General features: G+C 50.8%; 2 protein-coding genes across 2 annotated transcripts; one reads left to right on the top strand and one right to left on the bottom strand.

Moving 5' to 3' along the window:
• Positions 1-54: 54 nt before the first annotated feature.
• Positions 55-6,837, bottom strand: DCS_06009 (uncharacterized protein; the record flags this gene model as incomplete). The annotated part of the gene is made up of 2 exons (XM_040803302.1): positions 55-303; positions 370-6,837. 2 exons carry the CDS (start codon positions 6,835-6,837, stop codon positions 55-57), a joined length of 6,717 nt encoding a protein of 2,238 aa, XP_040653406.1.
• Positions 6,838-8,642: 1,805 nt separating this feature from the next.
• Positions 8,643-8,975, top strand: DCS_06010 (uncharacterized protein; the record flags this gene model as incomplete). The annotated part of the gene is made up of 1 exon (XM_040803303.1): positions 8,643-8,975. The coding sequence occupies one exon, from the start codon at positions 8,643-8,645 to the stop codon at positions 8,973-8,975; it is 333 nt and encodes a 110-aa protein (XP_040653407.1).
• Between the last annotated feature and the right edge of the window lie 4,653 nt (positions 8,976-13,628).

A 13,628-nucleotide genomic window follows, 5' to 3' on the forward strand; every position in this document is an offset into this window, starting at 1 on the left:
TGCAGGAGGAACTACAATAGTAACTACTGGCCCGACAGCAGGCACGTCAACAATTCAACCACCTCCTGGGTGCACAACCAATTGCTTCACCACAATAATCGTTACCGCAGCCGTAGGGGCAACGACAACAACGACATTGGGACCGACAGCTGGTACATCGACGATTCCTCCGCCACTTGGTTGCACGGCAAACTGTATCACAACCATAGTGGTGACGGCAACTGCAGGAGGAACTACAATAGTAACTACTGGCCCGACGGCAGGCACATCAACAATCCAACCACCTCCGGGTTGTACTACTAACTGTTACACTACCATTATCGTCACTGCCGCTGTAGGAACGACGACAACAACAACATTAGGACCTACGTCGGGAACGTCAACGATCCCGCCACCTCCGGGTTGCACAAATAATTGTATTACGACGATAGTGGTAACAGCCACGGCAGGGGGAACTACCATAGTAACTACTGGCCCAACAGCCGGAACATCTACGATTCCGCCACCACCTGGGTGCACAACGAATTGCTTCACCACCATAATCGTTACACTCACGATTGGAGGTACAACAATCACCACCACCGGTCCGACGGCAGGCACATCAACCATCCAACCACCTCCTGGATGCACAACCAACTGTTTCACCACAATCATTGTTACCGCGGCTGTGGGAGAAACAACGACAACGACATTGGGGCCAACTCCTGGAACGTCAACGATCCTGCCACCACCTGGATGCACCACAAACTGTATTACAACTATAGTCGTTACAGCCACCGCAGGAGGAACTACAATAGTAACTACTGGCCCGACAGCAGGCACATCAACTATCCAACCACCGCCTGGCTGCACCACCAACTGTTTTACTACAATCATCGTTACCGCCGCCGTAGGGGCAACGACAACAACGACATTGGGACCGACCCCTGGTACATCGACGATTCTTCCGCCCCTTGGATGCACAGTGAACTGCATTACAACCATGGTGGTGACGGCAACTGCAGGAGGAACCACCATAGTAACTACTGGCCCAACAGCCGGAACGTCTACGATTCCGCCACCTCCTGGGTGCACCAGCAACTGCTTCACCACGATTGTCGTTACAGTAACGATTGGAGGTACAACAATCACCACCACCGGTCCGACGGCAGGCACATCGACAATACAACCACCTCCTGGATGCACAACCAACTGTTTTACTACAATTATTGTTACCGCCGCTGTGGGAGAAACAACGACAACGACATTGGGGCCAACTCCTGGAACGTCAACGATCCCGCCACCACCTGGATGCACCACCAACTGTATTACAACCATAGTGGTGACGGCAACTGCGGGAGGAACTACAATTGTCACTACTGGCCCAACGGCAGGCACGTCAACTATCCCACCACCTGCTGGGTGCACAACGAACTGCTTTACAACCATTATCGTTACAGCAACTGTTGGAGGCACAACAATAACAACAACCGGTCCAACTGCCGGCACATCAACGATCCAGCCACCTCCGGGCTGTACGACGAACTGTTTCACAACAGTAATTGTGACGGGAACAGTCGGAGGGACTACAATTACGACAACTGGTCCAACAGCAGGAACATCGACAATCCAACCTCCACCAGGGTGTACAACCAACTGTTTTACAACCATCATTGTCACCGCCGGTGTGGGAGAGACAACAACGACGACTTTAGGGCCAACGGCTGGCACGTCAACAATCCCACCACCTCCTGGATGCACGACCAACTGCATCACCACGATAGTTGTCACCGCAACTGCTGGAGGAACTACTATTACCACTACTGGTCCGACGGCGGGCACATCGACGATCCAACCACCGCCTGGTTGCACAACCAACTGTTTCACGACAATCATTGTCACCGCAGGTGTAGGTGCAACGACAACAACAACGTTGGGACCAAGTCCAGGCACATCAACGATCCCGCCACCACCAGGTTGCACCACAAACTGCATCACAACCATAGTGGTTACGGCAACGGCAGGAGGAACGACGATAGTAACCACTGGCCCAACAGCGGGCACGTCGACAATTACACCGCCGCCTGGTTGCACAACCAACTGCTTTACTACAATTATTGTTACTGCCGCCGTCGGGGCAACGACGACGACGACGACGGGACCGATACCTGGTACATCAACAATTCCGCCACCTCCTGGATGCACAACCAACTGCATCACGACTATCATTGTTACGGGAACGCCAGGAGACACGACGATAGTAACTACAGGCCCAACAGCAGGCACATCAACAATCCCACCGCTTCCGGGGTGCACAACAAACTGTTTTACAACAGTCATTGTTACAAACACAGTGGGAGGGACTACGGTAACAACTACTGGTCCGACGGCAGGCACCTCGACAATCCAACCACCGCCTGGTTGCACAACCAACTGCTTTACTACAATCATCGTTACTGCTGCCGTCGGGGCAACGACGACGACGACGACGGGACCGATACCTGGTACGTCAACAATTCTACCACCTCCTGGATGTACAACCAACTGCATCACGACTGTCATTGTCACGGGAACGCCGGGAGGAACGACAATCACAACTACTGGTCCGATAGAAGGCACGTCAACAATCCCACCGCCACCAGGATGCACAACAAACTGCTTCACTACAGTCATCGTTACAGCCACAGCTGGAGGAACTACAATAACAACAACCGGTCCAACGGCGGGCACATCGACGATCCAGCCACCTCCTGGATGCACAACCAACTGCTTTACCACCATTATCGTTACGGCAGCTGTAGGGGCAACGACAACTACTACGTTGGGACCGACAGCTGGTACATCGACGATCCCTCCGCCCCTTGGTTGCACAACCAACTGCATTACAACAATAGTAGTAACGGCAACGGCGGGAGGGACTACAATAGTAACTACCGGCCCAACGGCAGGCACATCGACGATCCAGCCGCCTCCTGGTTGCACAACTAATTGCTTCACAACAATCATTGTTACTGCTGCTGTTGGAGCAACAACGACAACGACAACGGGACCGATACCTGGCACATCAACAATTGCACCACCTCCTGGATGCACGACAAACTGCATCACAACCATTATTGTTACAGGAACTCCAGGGGGCACAACTATAGTAACTACAGGACCGACGGAAGGCACATCAACAATTCCACCGCCTCCGGGTTGCACGACAAACTGTTTTACAACAGTTATTGTTACAAATACGGTGGGAGGGACTACGATAACAACCACTGGTCCGACAGCAGGTACATCTACCATCACACCACCTCTTGGTTGCACAACGAATTGCTTCACTACTATTATTGTTACTGCAGGTGTCGGCGCCACGACGACTACAACGACGGGACCAATACCTGGCACGTCGACGATTCCACCGCCGCCCGGATGCACAACAAATTGCATTACAACTATTATTGTTACAGGAACGCCAGGGGGCACGACGATAGTAACTACGGGCCCGACGGCGGGCACATCAACGATCCCACCGCCACCTGGGTGCACGACAAACTGTTTCACAACAGTCATTGTTACAAATACAGTAGGAGGAACTACAATTACAACCACCGGTCCGACGGCGGGTACATCTACCATCACGCCACCTCTTGGTTGCACAACGAACTGCTTTACTACTATCATTGTTACTGCAGGTGTCGGGGAAACAACAACGACAACAACAGGACCAATACCTGGCACGTCAACGATTCCTCCACCACCTGGGTGCACAACAAACTGCATCACAACCATTATTGTTACGGCAACACCAGGAGGAACGACGATAACGACTACAGGCCCAACAGCAGGAACGTCAACGATCCCGCCGCCTCCAGGATGCACAACAAACTGTTTCACAACAGTCATTATTACAAATACAGTGGGAGGAACTACGGTTACAACTACAGGTCCAACAGCTGGCACATCTACTATCACGCCACCTCTTGGTTGCACAACAAATTGCTTTACTACCATCATTGTTACTGCCGCAGTCAGCGCCACGACGACTACAACAACGGGGCCAATACCAGGCACGTCAACGATTCCACCGCCCCCTGGATGCACAACAAACTGCATCACAACTATTATTGTTACAGGAACACCAGGAGGCACGACAATAGTAACTACGGGCCCGACAGCAGGCACATCAACAATCCCACCACCTCCTGGGTGCACGACAAACTGTTTTACAACAGTTATTGTTACAAATACAGTGGGAGGGACTACGATAACAACTACTGGTCCGACAGCAGGTACATCTACTATTACGCCACCTCTTGGTTGCACAACGAACTGCTTTACCACCATCATTGTCACTGCCGGTGTCGGCGCCACGACGACTACAACGACGGGGCCAATACCTGGTACATCAACGATTCCGCCACCGCCTGGATGCACAACCAACTGCATCACTACAATCATTATTACTGGAACTCCAGGGGGAACAACGATAACAACTACCGGTCCGACAGCAGGAACGTCGACGATTACGCCGCCTCCTGGTTGCACAACGAACTGCTTTACTACTATTATCGTTACCGCTGCTGTGGGAGCTACAACCACAACGACGACAGGATCGATACCAGGCACGTCGACGATTCCACCACCTCCTGGGTGCACGACAAACTGCGTAACGACAGTCATAGTTACAGCTACAGTTGGAGGAACAACAATTACAACCACCGGCCCGACGGCGGGTACATCTACCATCCCACCGCCCCTTGGTTGCACAACGAATTGCTTCACCACAATTATTGTCACTGCAGGTGTTGGGGAAACGACGACGACGACAACAGGGCCAATACCTGGGACGTCAACGATTCCTCCGCCTCCTGGGTGCACAACAAACTGCATCACAACCATCATTGTCACGGCAACACCAGGAGGAACGACAATCACAACTACAGGACCAACGGCAGGCACATCGACAATCCCGCCACCTCCCGGATGCACGACAAACTGTTTCACAACCGTTATCGTTACGGCTCCTGTCGGAGCGACGACGACGACGACTGTAGGTCCAACAGCTGGTACGTCGACGATCCTACCGCCTCCAGGATGCACGACCAACTGCATCACGTCCATCATTGTTACAACGCCTCCTAGCTTGAGCGCGACAACATCGACAACAGTAGGTCCAACTGCCGGTACGTCGACGATCCCGCCGCCCCCTGGATGCACGACCAACTGTGTAACGAGCATTATCGTTACGGTAACTGCCGGTGCCGTGACGACAACGACAGTAGGCCCGACGGAAGGCACATCGACGATTCCACCACCTCCTGGATGCACGGCCAACTGCGTAACAACAGTAATTGTCACTGCAACGGCAACTGCAGGGGCAACAACAACGACAACGCTAGGTCCGACGGCCGGTACATCCACAATCCTGCCGCCGCCCGGGTGCACGACGAACTGCGTAACGTCCATTATCGTCACGACGCCCCCTACCTTGAGCGCAACGACATCGACGACGCTAGGTCCGACGGCCGGTACGTCGACGATCTTGCCGCCTCCTGGATGCACGACCAACTGCGTTACGACCATCGTCGTAACAACGCCTCCTACGTTGAGCGCTACGACGACGACGACGATAGGTCCGACGGCTGGCACATCGGTGATCCCGCCACCCCCTGGATGCACGACGAGCTGCGTGACGAGCATTATAGTGACGATAACTGCCGGTGCGGTAACGACAACAACAGTAGGCCCAACAGAAGGCACGTCGACAATCCCGCCACCTCCTGGATGTACGGCCAACTGCGTAACGACAGTTATTGTTACCGCAACTGCTACTGCCGGGGCAACAACAACAACGACGCTTGGTCCCACGGCCGGTACGTCGACCATTCTACCGCCCCCTGGATGTACGGTCAACTGCATAACGTCCATTATCGTCACAACGCCTCCTACCTTGAGCGCGACGACGACAACAACAGTAGGTCCAACAGCCGGTACGTCGACGATACTGCCGCCTCCCGGGTGCACAACCAACTGTGTGACGTCTATTATCGTAACCATGCCTCCTACCTTGAGCGCAACGACATCAACAACACTAGGACCGACGGCTGGTACATCGACGATCCTGCCACCTCCTGGATGTACGACTAACTGTATAACAACCATTATTGTTACAACGCCTCCCGGCTTCAGTGCCACTACGTCCACTACGCTGGGTCCAACGGCCGGTACGTCGACGATCCTACCGCCTCCTGGATGCACGGTCAACTGCGTAACGTCCATTATCGTTACGACGCCTCCTGTCTTTAGTGCAACGACATCGACGATACCGGGTCCGACGGCCGGCACGTCGACAATCCTACCACCTCCCGGATGCACGGTCAACTGCGTGACGTCCATCATCGTTACGACGCCCCCAACTGCAGGAGCAACAACGACGACGACGCTAGGTCCGACGGCCGGTACATCGACCATCCTACCGCCTCCTGGATGCACGGTCAACTGCATAACGTCCGTCATCGTTACAACAGCTGCTCCCCGCAGCGCGACAACGTCGACAACGCTAGGTCCAACTGCCGGTACATCGACAATCCTACCGCCCCCCGGATGTACGGTCAACTGCGTGACGTCCATTATCGTCACGACGCCTCCCGTCTTCAGCGCAACGACATCGACGACGCTGGGTCCGACGGCCGGCACGTCGACCATCCTACCACCTCCTGGATGTACGGTCAACTGCGTGACGTCTGTCATCGTTACGACGCCTCCCCCCTTTAGCGCTACAACCCGAACGACTCCTGGCCAGACGGCGGGCACGTCAACAATCCTGCCGCCTCCCGGATGCACAACCAACTGCGTCACGTCCATCATTGTGACAACACGAATCCCCGATACGGCGATTACGACCACGGTTCCCGGCACGGCGGATGGCACGTCAACCATTACGCCGCCAGCCGGCTGCACCCATCCGTGCACGACAAGCATTGTCATTACCACTCAGACACCCTGCGTAACGACTAATGTTACATATCTCGTGGCCAACAACAACCAGATCCGCATCAGAAACGACGGCTGCGTTGCATTTTCGGGACACCTTTACGTGTATGTTTCCGTTTTCCACTACCCGTACTACTCGGCCGGAATCTTTGTCAACGGAGGTCCTCCGCCGAACCCTTCCTCTGTCATTGGAGGCTACATCGTTGTGGAGTGGGATCTTGGCGTACAGAACATTCCTGTCAATGGCGTCATTACGTTTCCTTTAGCAGGGCGAACCGGTCCGACTAATATCGGTCAAATAAGGGGGAACACATCGATGGTCTCCGTCGCGCCGTACACCTTTTCAACCACTAGGAATATAGTCGTTACTGTTGGAACGCTTGTGGCCGGCGGGTCGAACGTTATTGCTCACACGAACGGAAGCAATATAGCAAACATATATGGAACGGATGACTTTGGCGATAGTGTGTTGGCCATGTTGCCATACTAGTCGAGACGAGGGGTGACAAGGGGCAATGGTTGCTTATTGATACCATTACTGTTTGGACCAGCCTTTGTTATTCGACAACGCATCTACCGCTCGGGCCAAGGATGCGATGGTTACATGCTTATACAGCGTAACCGTCTTCCTTCCTGTCGATGCTTATCTGTCGCGGAGGACTGATAGAGCGGGACAAGGCCGTTAACGAGACGAGCCGATACTGGGCCCGGCAAACGGTACTGGCAACGACGGGCTATCAGACTCTAGGTGGACAGCGGCAGGATACGCTCCGCCGTGTTCCTATCGATGGTAGGAAGGCCAGGCTGAGCATAGCCATATGGCTCCTGGCAGCACACGGTGAACTTGCTGCCGGCACCGTTGGCAAACATTGGTGTACACATGTATGCAATATTAAGGGTTATTTACGGAGTACTCCGTACTTGTATAGTGATATTTTCCATTTTTCGTCCATATGTATATATATGTACAGAGTACCAATTACAGAATTTGGCGTATTCGAGTTGTTGTACGGAGTACTGTCTGAAGTTTGGTAGTAATATTATAGTGAAGTTGGTGTAAACAGTACTACTAGTTATGGGATTGTTAGAATGGGTTGGAGATGAAAGGGGTATACTGTAGATTGAATCTTGGTTGATTGCCTCTGCCTTGTTCCTCCTAATTTCAGGTCGGCGCCAGGTAGGTTATATACAATTGACTTGCCTTGGTCAATATATACACACATAGGCAGCTCTTTAAATGCCCGAAAAATCCTACTTGCCCCTTACCCCCTGTCGACCGTACATCGACCTCGTTTGTAGATACAAGCCGTTCCATCGATTTGGCTGCATCTTTGTCATTGCATCGGCTGGGTTATCGCTATCATTGATCCAACGGATCTCTGATATCTCTCGTCGCTCGTGACTCTGTCGCATTGCCATAATGTCAATCATTAACCTATCTCTAATGTTGATCTCAGTTTAACGAGACACTCGTATAGTGATTATGAATCAGTACGCATAACAAGTGGGATATAGGGCAAGTAACCTATATCGTCCTCTACATAGGCGCGCCCGAGAGCCTGGTGGAGTTCTGCCAGGAATCGGGCCGGGCCGGCCGCAACGGGCGCCGAAGCGAATCTGTTGTTGTGCTCGAGAGTATGTAGAGCCCCGGGGGCCGCAGCGACACCTATGACGACGCTATGGCCCTCTACCTTACCATGCACTACTTCGCGCGGGCGGTTATTAGACAGATGATGGACAAACTAGAGGACTGGACCTGGTGTATGGCGGGGGACGCGACGTGCCAGGCCTGCCCCTATCGCTGGGATTTGATCAACGCCAAGAGCATTGCGATCAAGGCGTCTGGGCGGAAGCCCTGGATGCCGAGGCTGACGGTGTGCTACCAGTGCTTCCAGCCGCAGACGATATACTGTGTGGCCGACCCCGAGGCGGAACAGGACACCTGCCAGTGTCCGGACATGGTGATGCCGCTCCGTTACGGCGCGTTCAAGAGGCCCGGACGGGAAGCGTAGTTCCGGCGCCACTTCAGACGCGTGCCCGCCTCCGAGGGAGAGTTTATGCTCGGCTCGGAGAGCGGGCCACACTCGGTCGTACGCCGGCCACCCAGGCCGTAAGGGTTGATTGTTGCCGAGCTGGCATAGATGGACAGTCCTAATTCAAGGAACTGGTCCTGCAGTACGCCACTAGGTAGCGCGGCTTTTTAAGTCGAAAAGGAAACCCTAAGGGTGTTATTAGGATTGCTTTGATCGCCTTGCTCACTGTAATTAGTAATGATCATAGTAATCAGACGGAGCATGGTGATCAAAGGTCTTTGGTACAGTTGTAATAGCAAGTACGCGGGAGCACGTAATAGGTTCCACTCTTGTGCATAGTTTCCCTGCGTCTTGCTGGCCTGGCCTTCAAGTAGGCCGGCTCCTCTAGCTGCGGTTGGTTCGTAATATTTGTTTCCCCGCATCTTACCTCCCTGGTCTTTAAGCAGGCCGGCTCCTCCAGCTGCGGTTGGTTCGTAACAAGCGCCTTCGCCGTAATGGCAATCTTCAGGTATTACTCGTGTCAGAAGATCGGCTGATATTGTCAGAAGATCGGCTGTTATTGTCAGAAGATCGGCTGTTATACAGTATAATAAGTGTGAGTCTATACTGTTTACACTTTAGTAATATACTGGAAGTGGTGTGGTGGATATACAATGCCAGCCACATTGGACTAAGATAAGTCAAAATAAGACGAGTCTACTTGGAGGAAGGACATAGTCCCTTTAGGTAAACTAGAATAAAAGGATATACCCTGCCTGGCCCAACCAAGATTGGGAAGCAGAGGTAATCAATCAATAGATTATTCAATCAAGACATTTCACATCTTCAATCCGTTCGACAGTAACAGAAGTTATTGTATTTTCAGAAGTTATTGTATTTTATACCACCAAACATCTGACAATTACAATCTCATAGAGTAGGCTTTCAACATAAATCACAAACATGACCAGACCTCAGAAGTTTTTCATTAATCTATTGACCTCGTCGGCAATCTTCCAAAATGTCGTTGCGCAATCCTGTCAAACTGTCGAAACTGACATGGGGATCATTGGACCGGCCGATGATGAAATAGGTACGGTAAAAACCGTGTATAAATTAATAACATGCCAGAGTGGTAGCACGACTACTATATACTCGACACATACTAGCTTATACGGCTTACCAGAATGTACGCCAACCGGACTGTACACATCCACCACATTTTCAAACACCTTCTGCACTAGATATAGTTTTAATGTAAGACATTACGCCCGCGGTGGCGAGACCCAAATTCGGTTTGTAGCAGCACTACTATCTCCATGTTACGAAGGTCTATGGAATACTTTTCAAGGTGAAGGGTTGACCGCATGGGCAACGCCGTGTGCGAGCATGACTTCTAAGTTATGTTCAGGTCTAGCAGGAGCAGGTACACCAATCTGGGAAATGTGTTGCGTGTCTTATGGCCTGGGACCATCTACGGTCCCCAGCGGACATCCTGGCCTATGTGGAATAGATGGTGACGTGTTAGACAGCACTGTATACAGACCTTCGTGGTGTACAGGCACAGATTACTATACGGATTACCGCACCCTATGTTTTACAGAGCCGGTAACTGCGACAGGGCAAGTTGCTATCACCGTCGATGCTGCGAGTAATACTTGCAGGCTCAACTGCTACGGTGAACAATACTAGATATCATACCGATAAGATATGGCATCAAGCACTAGACTAATCATGAATTTGCACCGCGAATTAACAAGTACATTGCGAAAAATCGGGTTCAAAAGCATACCACACGAGCCCTGCTGCCTAACATACGGTCGGATTATTATATTCTTTTATCTTGACGATATAGTCCTTGTCTACCATAACAAGGATGAATCAGATGTAGACTCAGTAGTACAGCAGTTACAGCATAAGTACCAGCTTACAGGGGGAATAACCTACAGTGGTTCCTTGGTATCGAGATAATCAGAGATAGGGAACAACAATTAATTTGGCTATCAGAAGCCTCCTACATTGATAAAATTGGCCAACTAGCTACAACGAGGCCAAGGCATGATACACAAATGGCAGTTATAGAGTTATTGTTGGTTCGGTCCTGGGGGAAACTGGTAACGAGAGATGTCTTTCAATGATTCGATTTGGTACGAAGGGAGGAAAAGGAGGTTGCGGTAACGCGACCTACTTATCCCCTACGCAATCGCACGGGTTGCGATTACGGAATCCTAGTCTAGGTCACTTTGCCCACGCAGTGATATAGCTTGGTCAATATATACACACACATCAATCCAAGCACAACAGATAAACAATACGAGAGAATCAGCTTTTTTTTTTGGTATTCTCGTTCCTATTGTCTAAACGTATTGTTCGCTATAATGTGCACCTACATCTCGTTTGCCATTCTCATCCGTGCTCGGTCTGTTTTTGATCGGAGTGTACTTAGTGTCAAGTATTTTCGGAGAAAAGCAACCGAGTATGGAGAAGAAGGTTATAACAGATCCGACCCAACTAAGGGTGGATCATTAACATTACGACTTGCCCATTCTAAGCAAAGGATGTGAACTCGTACCAGCAAAGAATATACTTTGTGCACTATAATGCCCCTTCACTAACCTTGCACTGCCAGTACTTGTGCAGTACGCTGCAATAAAGGTTATTACCGAAATGTAGAAAGTACAATAGATCTGTCTGTCTTGGCGCCACCAAGGTCTAACTTCAACTACAAACGGCGGCCTTGTTCCCAACATGGTTCGGCTAGTGGTACGGTACGTATATCCATACTGGCCAGCATAACGATATTACAGTTAGTGGCGTGCAGGAATGTGAGCAATGTGGGATGATGTTGTTCCTGGAACATTCGGGGACGAGACTTGTGTCCAAGGCAGAAACGGATACCGATGCAGCTGCCTGACCTCCTGTTCTCAGAGGATACCCCTACAGTTAATGCCATCGTTCCGGCCACTGCAATAAACATGTAGCCTTAAGGTAAATGAGTTTCCGAATCAAGATATCTTCGCAATGGAGAAGGTTCTTTTCGTCAGAGGCAATAAGATCGTGAAGTGGGCTTTATATATGGTCACAGGCCGCCTGGGAAGGTACTGACAATTACAAGCAGCGCTATGCATGCGCTGTAGTTGTAAAATTGCTATTGACTATGCCTTCTCTCTCTGCCCCCTTACTTATGGGCCAGACGTGCCAGGTTGTACATTGGACGACTGCCCATGTCGGCAAAAAAAAAATTAAAAAATTCCAACGTGTCCTGCAGTAGATCGATCGCCTCCATTAGCATTTGTTGAGGGCGTTAATCCAGTCTAAGTCGACACCTGCTTGACAAGTTTGACTCTCCGCATTACCAGTGTCAGAAGATGGGCTGATACACAGTATATTGAGTATGAATTCATAATAGTTATGCTATAGTGGTTACACTAAAAGCAGTGTAGTGAATACACTACGAGCCATATCAATCAGCCCACCCGCTAGCGATAAAGGCTAACGCAAGCCGCAACAACCAGCCAGAAAAGTCTGCTGCAAGGCTAGATCAATAATTCAACAATAGGATCACCAACATCATTCAGCTACACACAACTAACAGTCAGAGGCTGTTTGTAGGATAAGCAGCCGATGCCCAAGTTGAAAGAGAATGAGGAAACGGTCTCTACAGGTGTAACTAGAATAATTGTACATAACCTATCTTGCCCCGACCTGAAATTAGGAGGAAGAAGGCAGAGGAAATCAACTAAGAGTAAGTTTCAGTATTGTAAATTAATAAGCGGTATCTGAAACAACAACACCGGCGCCGTCAGCAGTCATTGTCACTGCAGCAGATGCAGCCGATGGAGGATCAATTACAGGCTGGACTATTACTCCTGCTGCATTTGAGTTGGCCATATATACATTTGTCGGGCTTGGAAAGGTGTATCCGGCTGGAATGGTCACTGTTATTGGAATGCCAGACGCAAGGAAGCCTATACGGCGAGCTGATACCATAACAGGAGTGATTGAACATGCCGCAGGCTGATATAGATTTTTGTCAAGGAAGAGTAATACCGGGATTAGAGTTTCGATAATAACGGTACGTAGAGTAGTTCGAATACAGGGAACAGTTGTAGTGCTGGTGCCTATTCCAGTCCATAGTTGCGTTATAGTAACGGTTCCTACAGGTGTTACAATAATAACAGTACTAGTCCTGATTAGTGGAACTGTTGTAGTCGCCGTATCGGTACCAGTCTAAGGTTGTTGGTTCGGCTCTGGGGGAAACTGGTAACAAGAGATCTCTTTCAATGGATTCAATTTGGTACGAAAGGAGGAAAAAGAGGTTGCAATTATGCGTCCACTTCTATCCCCTTCGTAATCATGCCGGGCACGATTACGTTAATCCTAGTCTACACTTTGCAGACCGCGCCGTTGCCGATCTTTTCGACTGCACCGTTCCGACTCGACGATTTCAACCCCGAGTACTTATCTTTTCGTCCCCGCCGCCCGCAAAACGGTACCTGTTTCACCCACCCCGCACTCACAAGCTTAGGGTTTCCTATCCGACTCGAGAAGCCGCGACAAGTAGTGGCTCCCTAACCGTAACCTAAGCCTTGCAGGAGTTCGGGCCGAGCCCACACTACGGCCAAAGAAGATTATTGTTGCTATCCTCCCCAC

Source organism: Drechmeria coniospora, chromosome 03 (assembly GCF_001625195.1).
Source record: "Drechmeria coniospora strain ARSEF 6962 chromosome 03, whole genome shotgun sequence".
Lineage (NCBI taxonomy): Eukaryota > Fungi > Ascomycota > Sordariomycetes > Hypocreales > Ophiocordycipitaceae > Drechmeria > Drechmeria coniospora.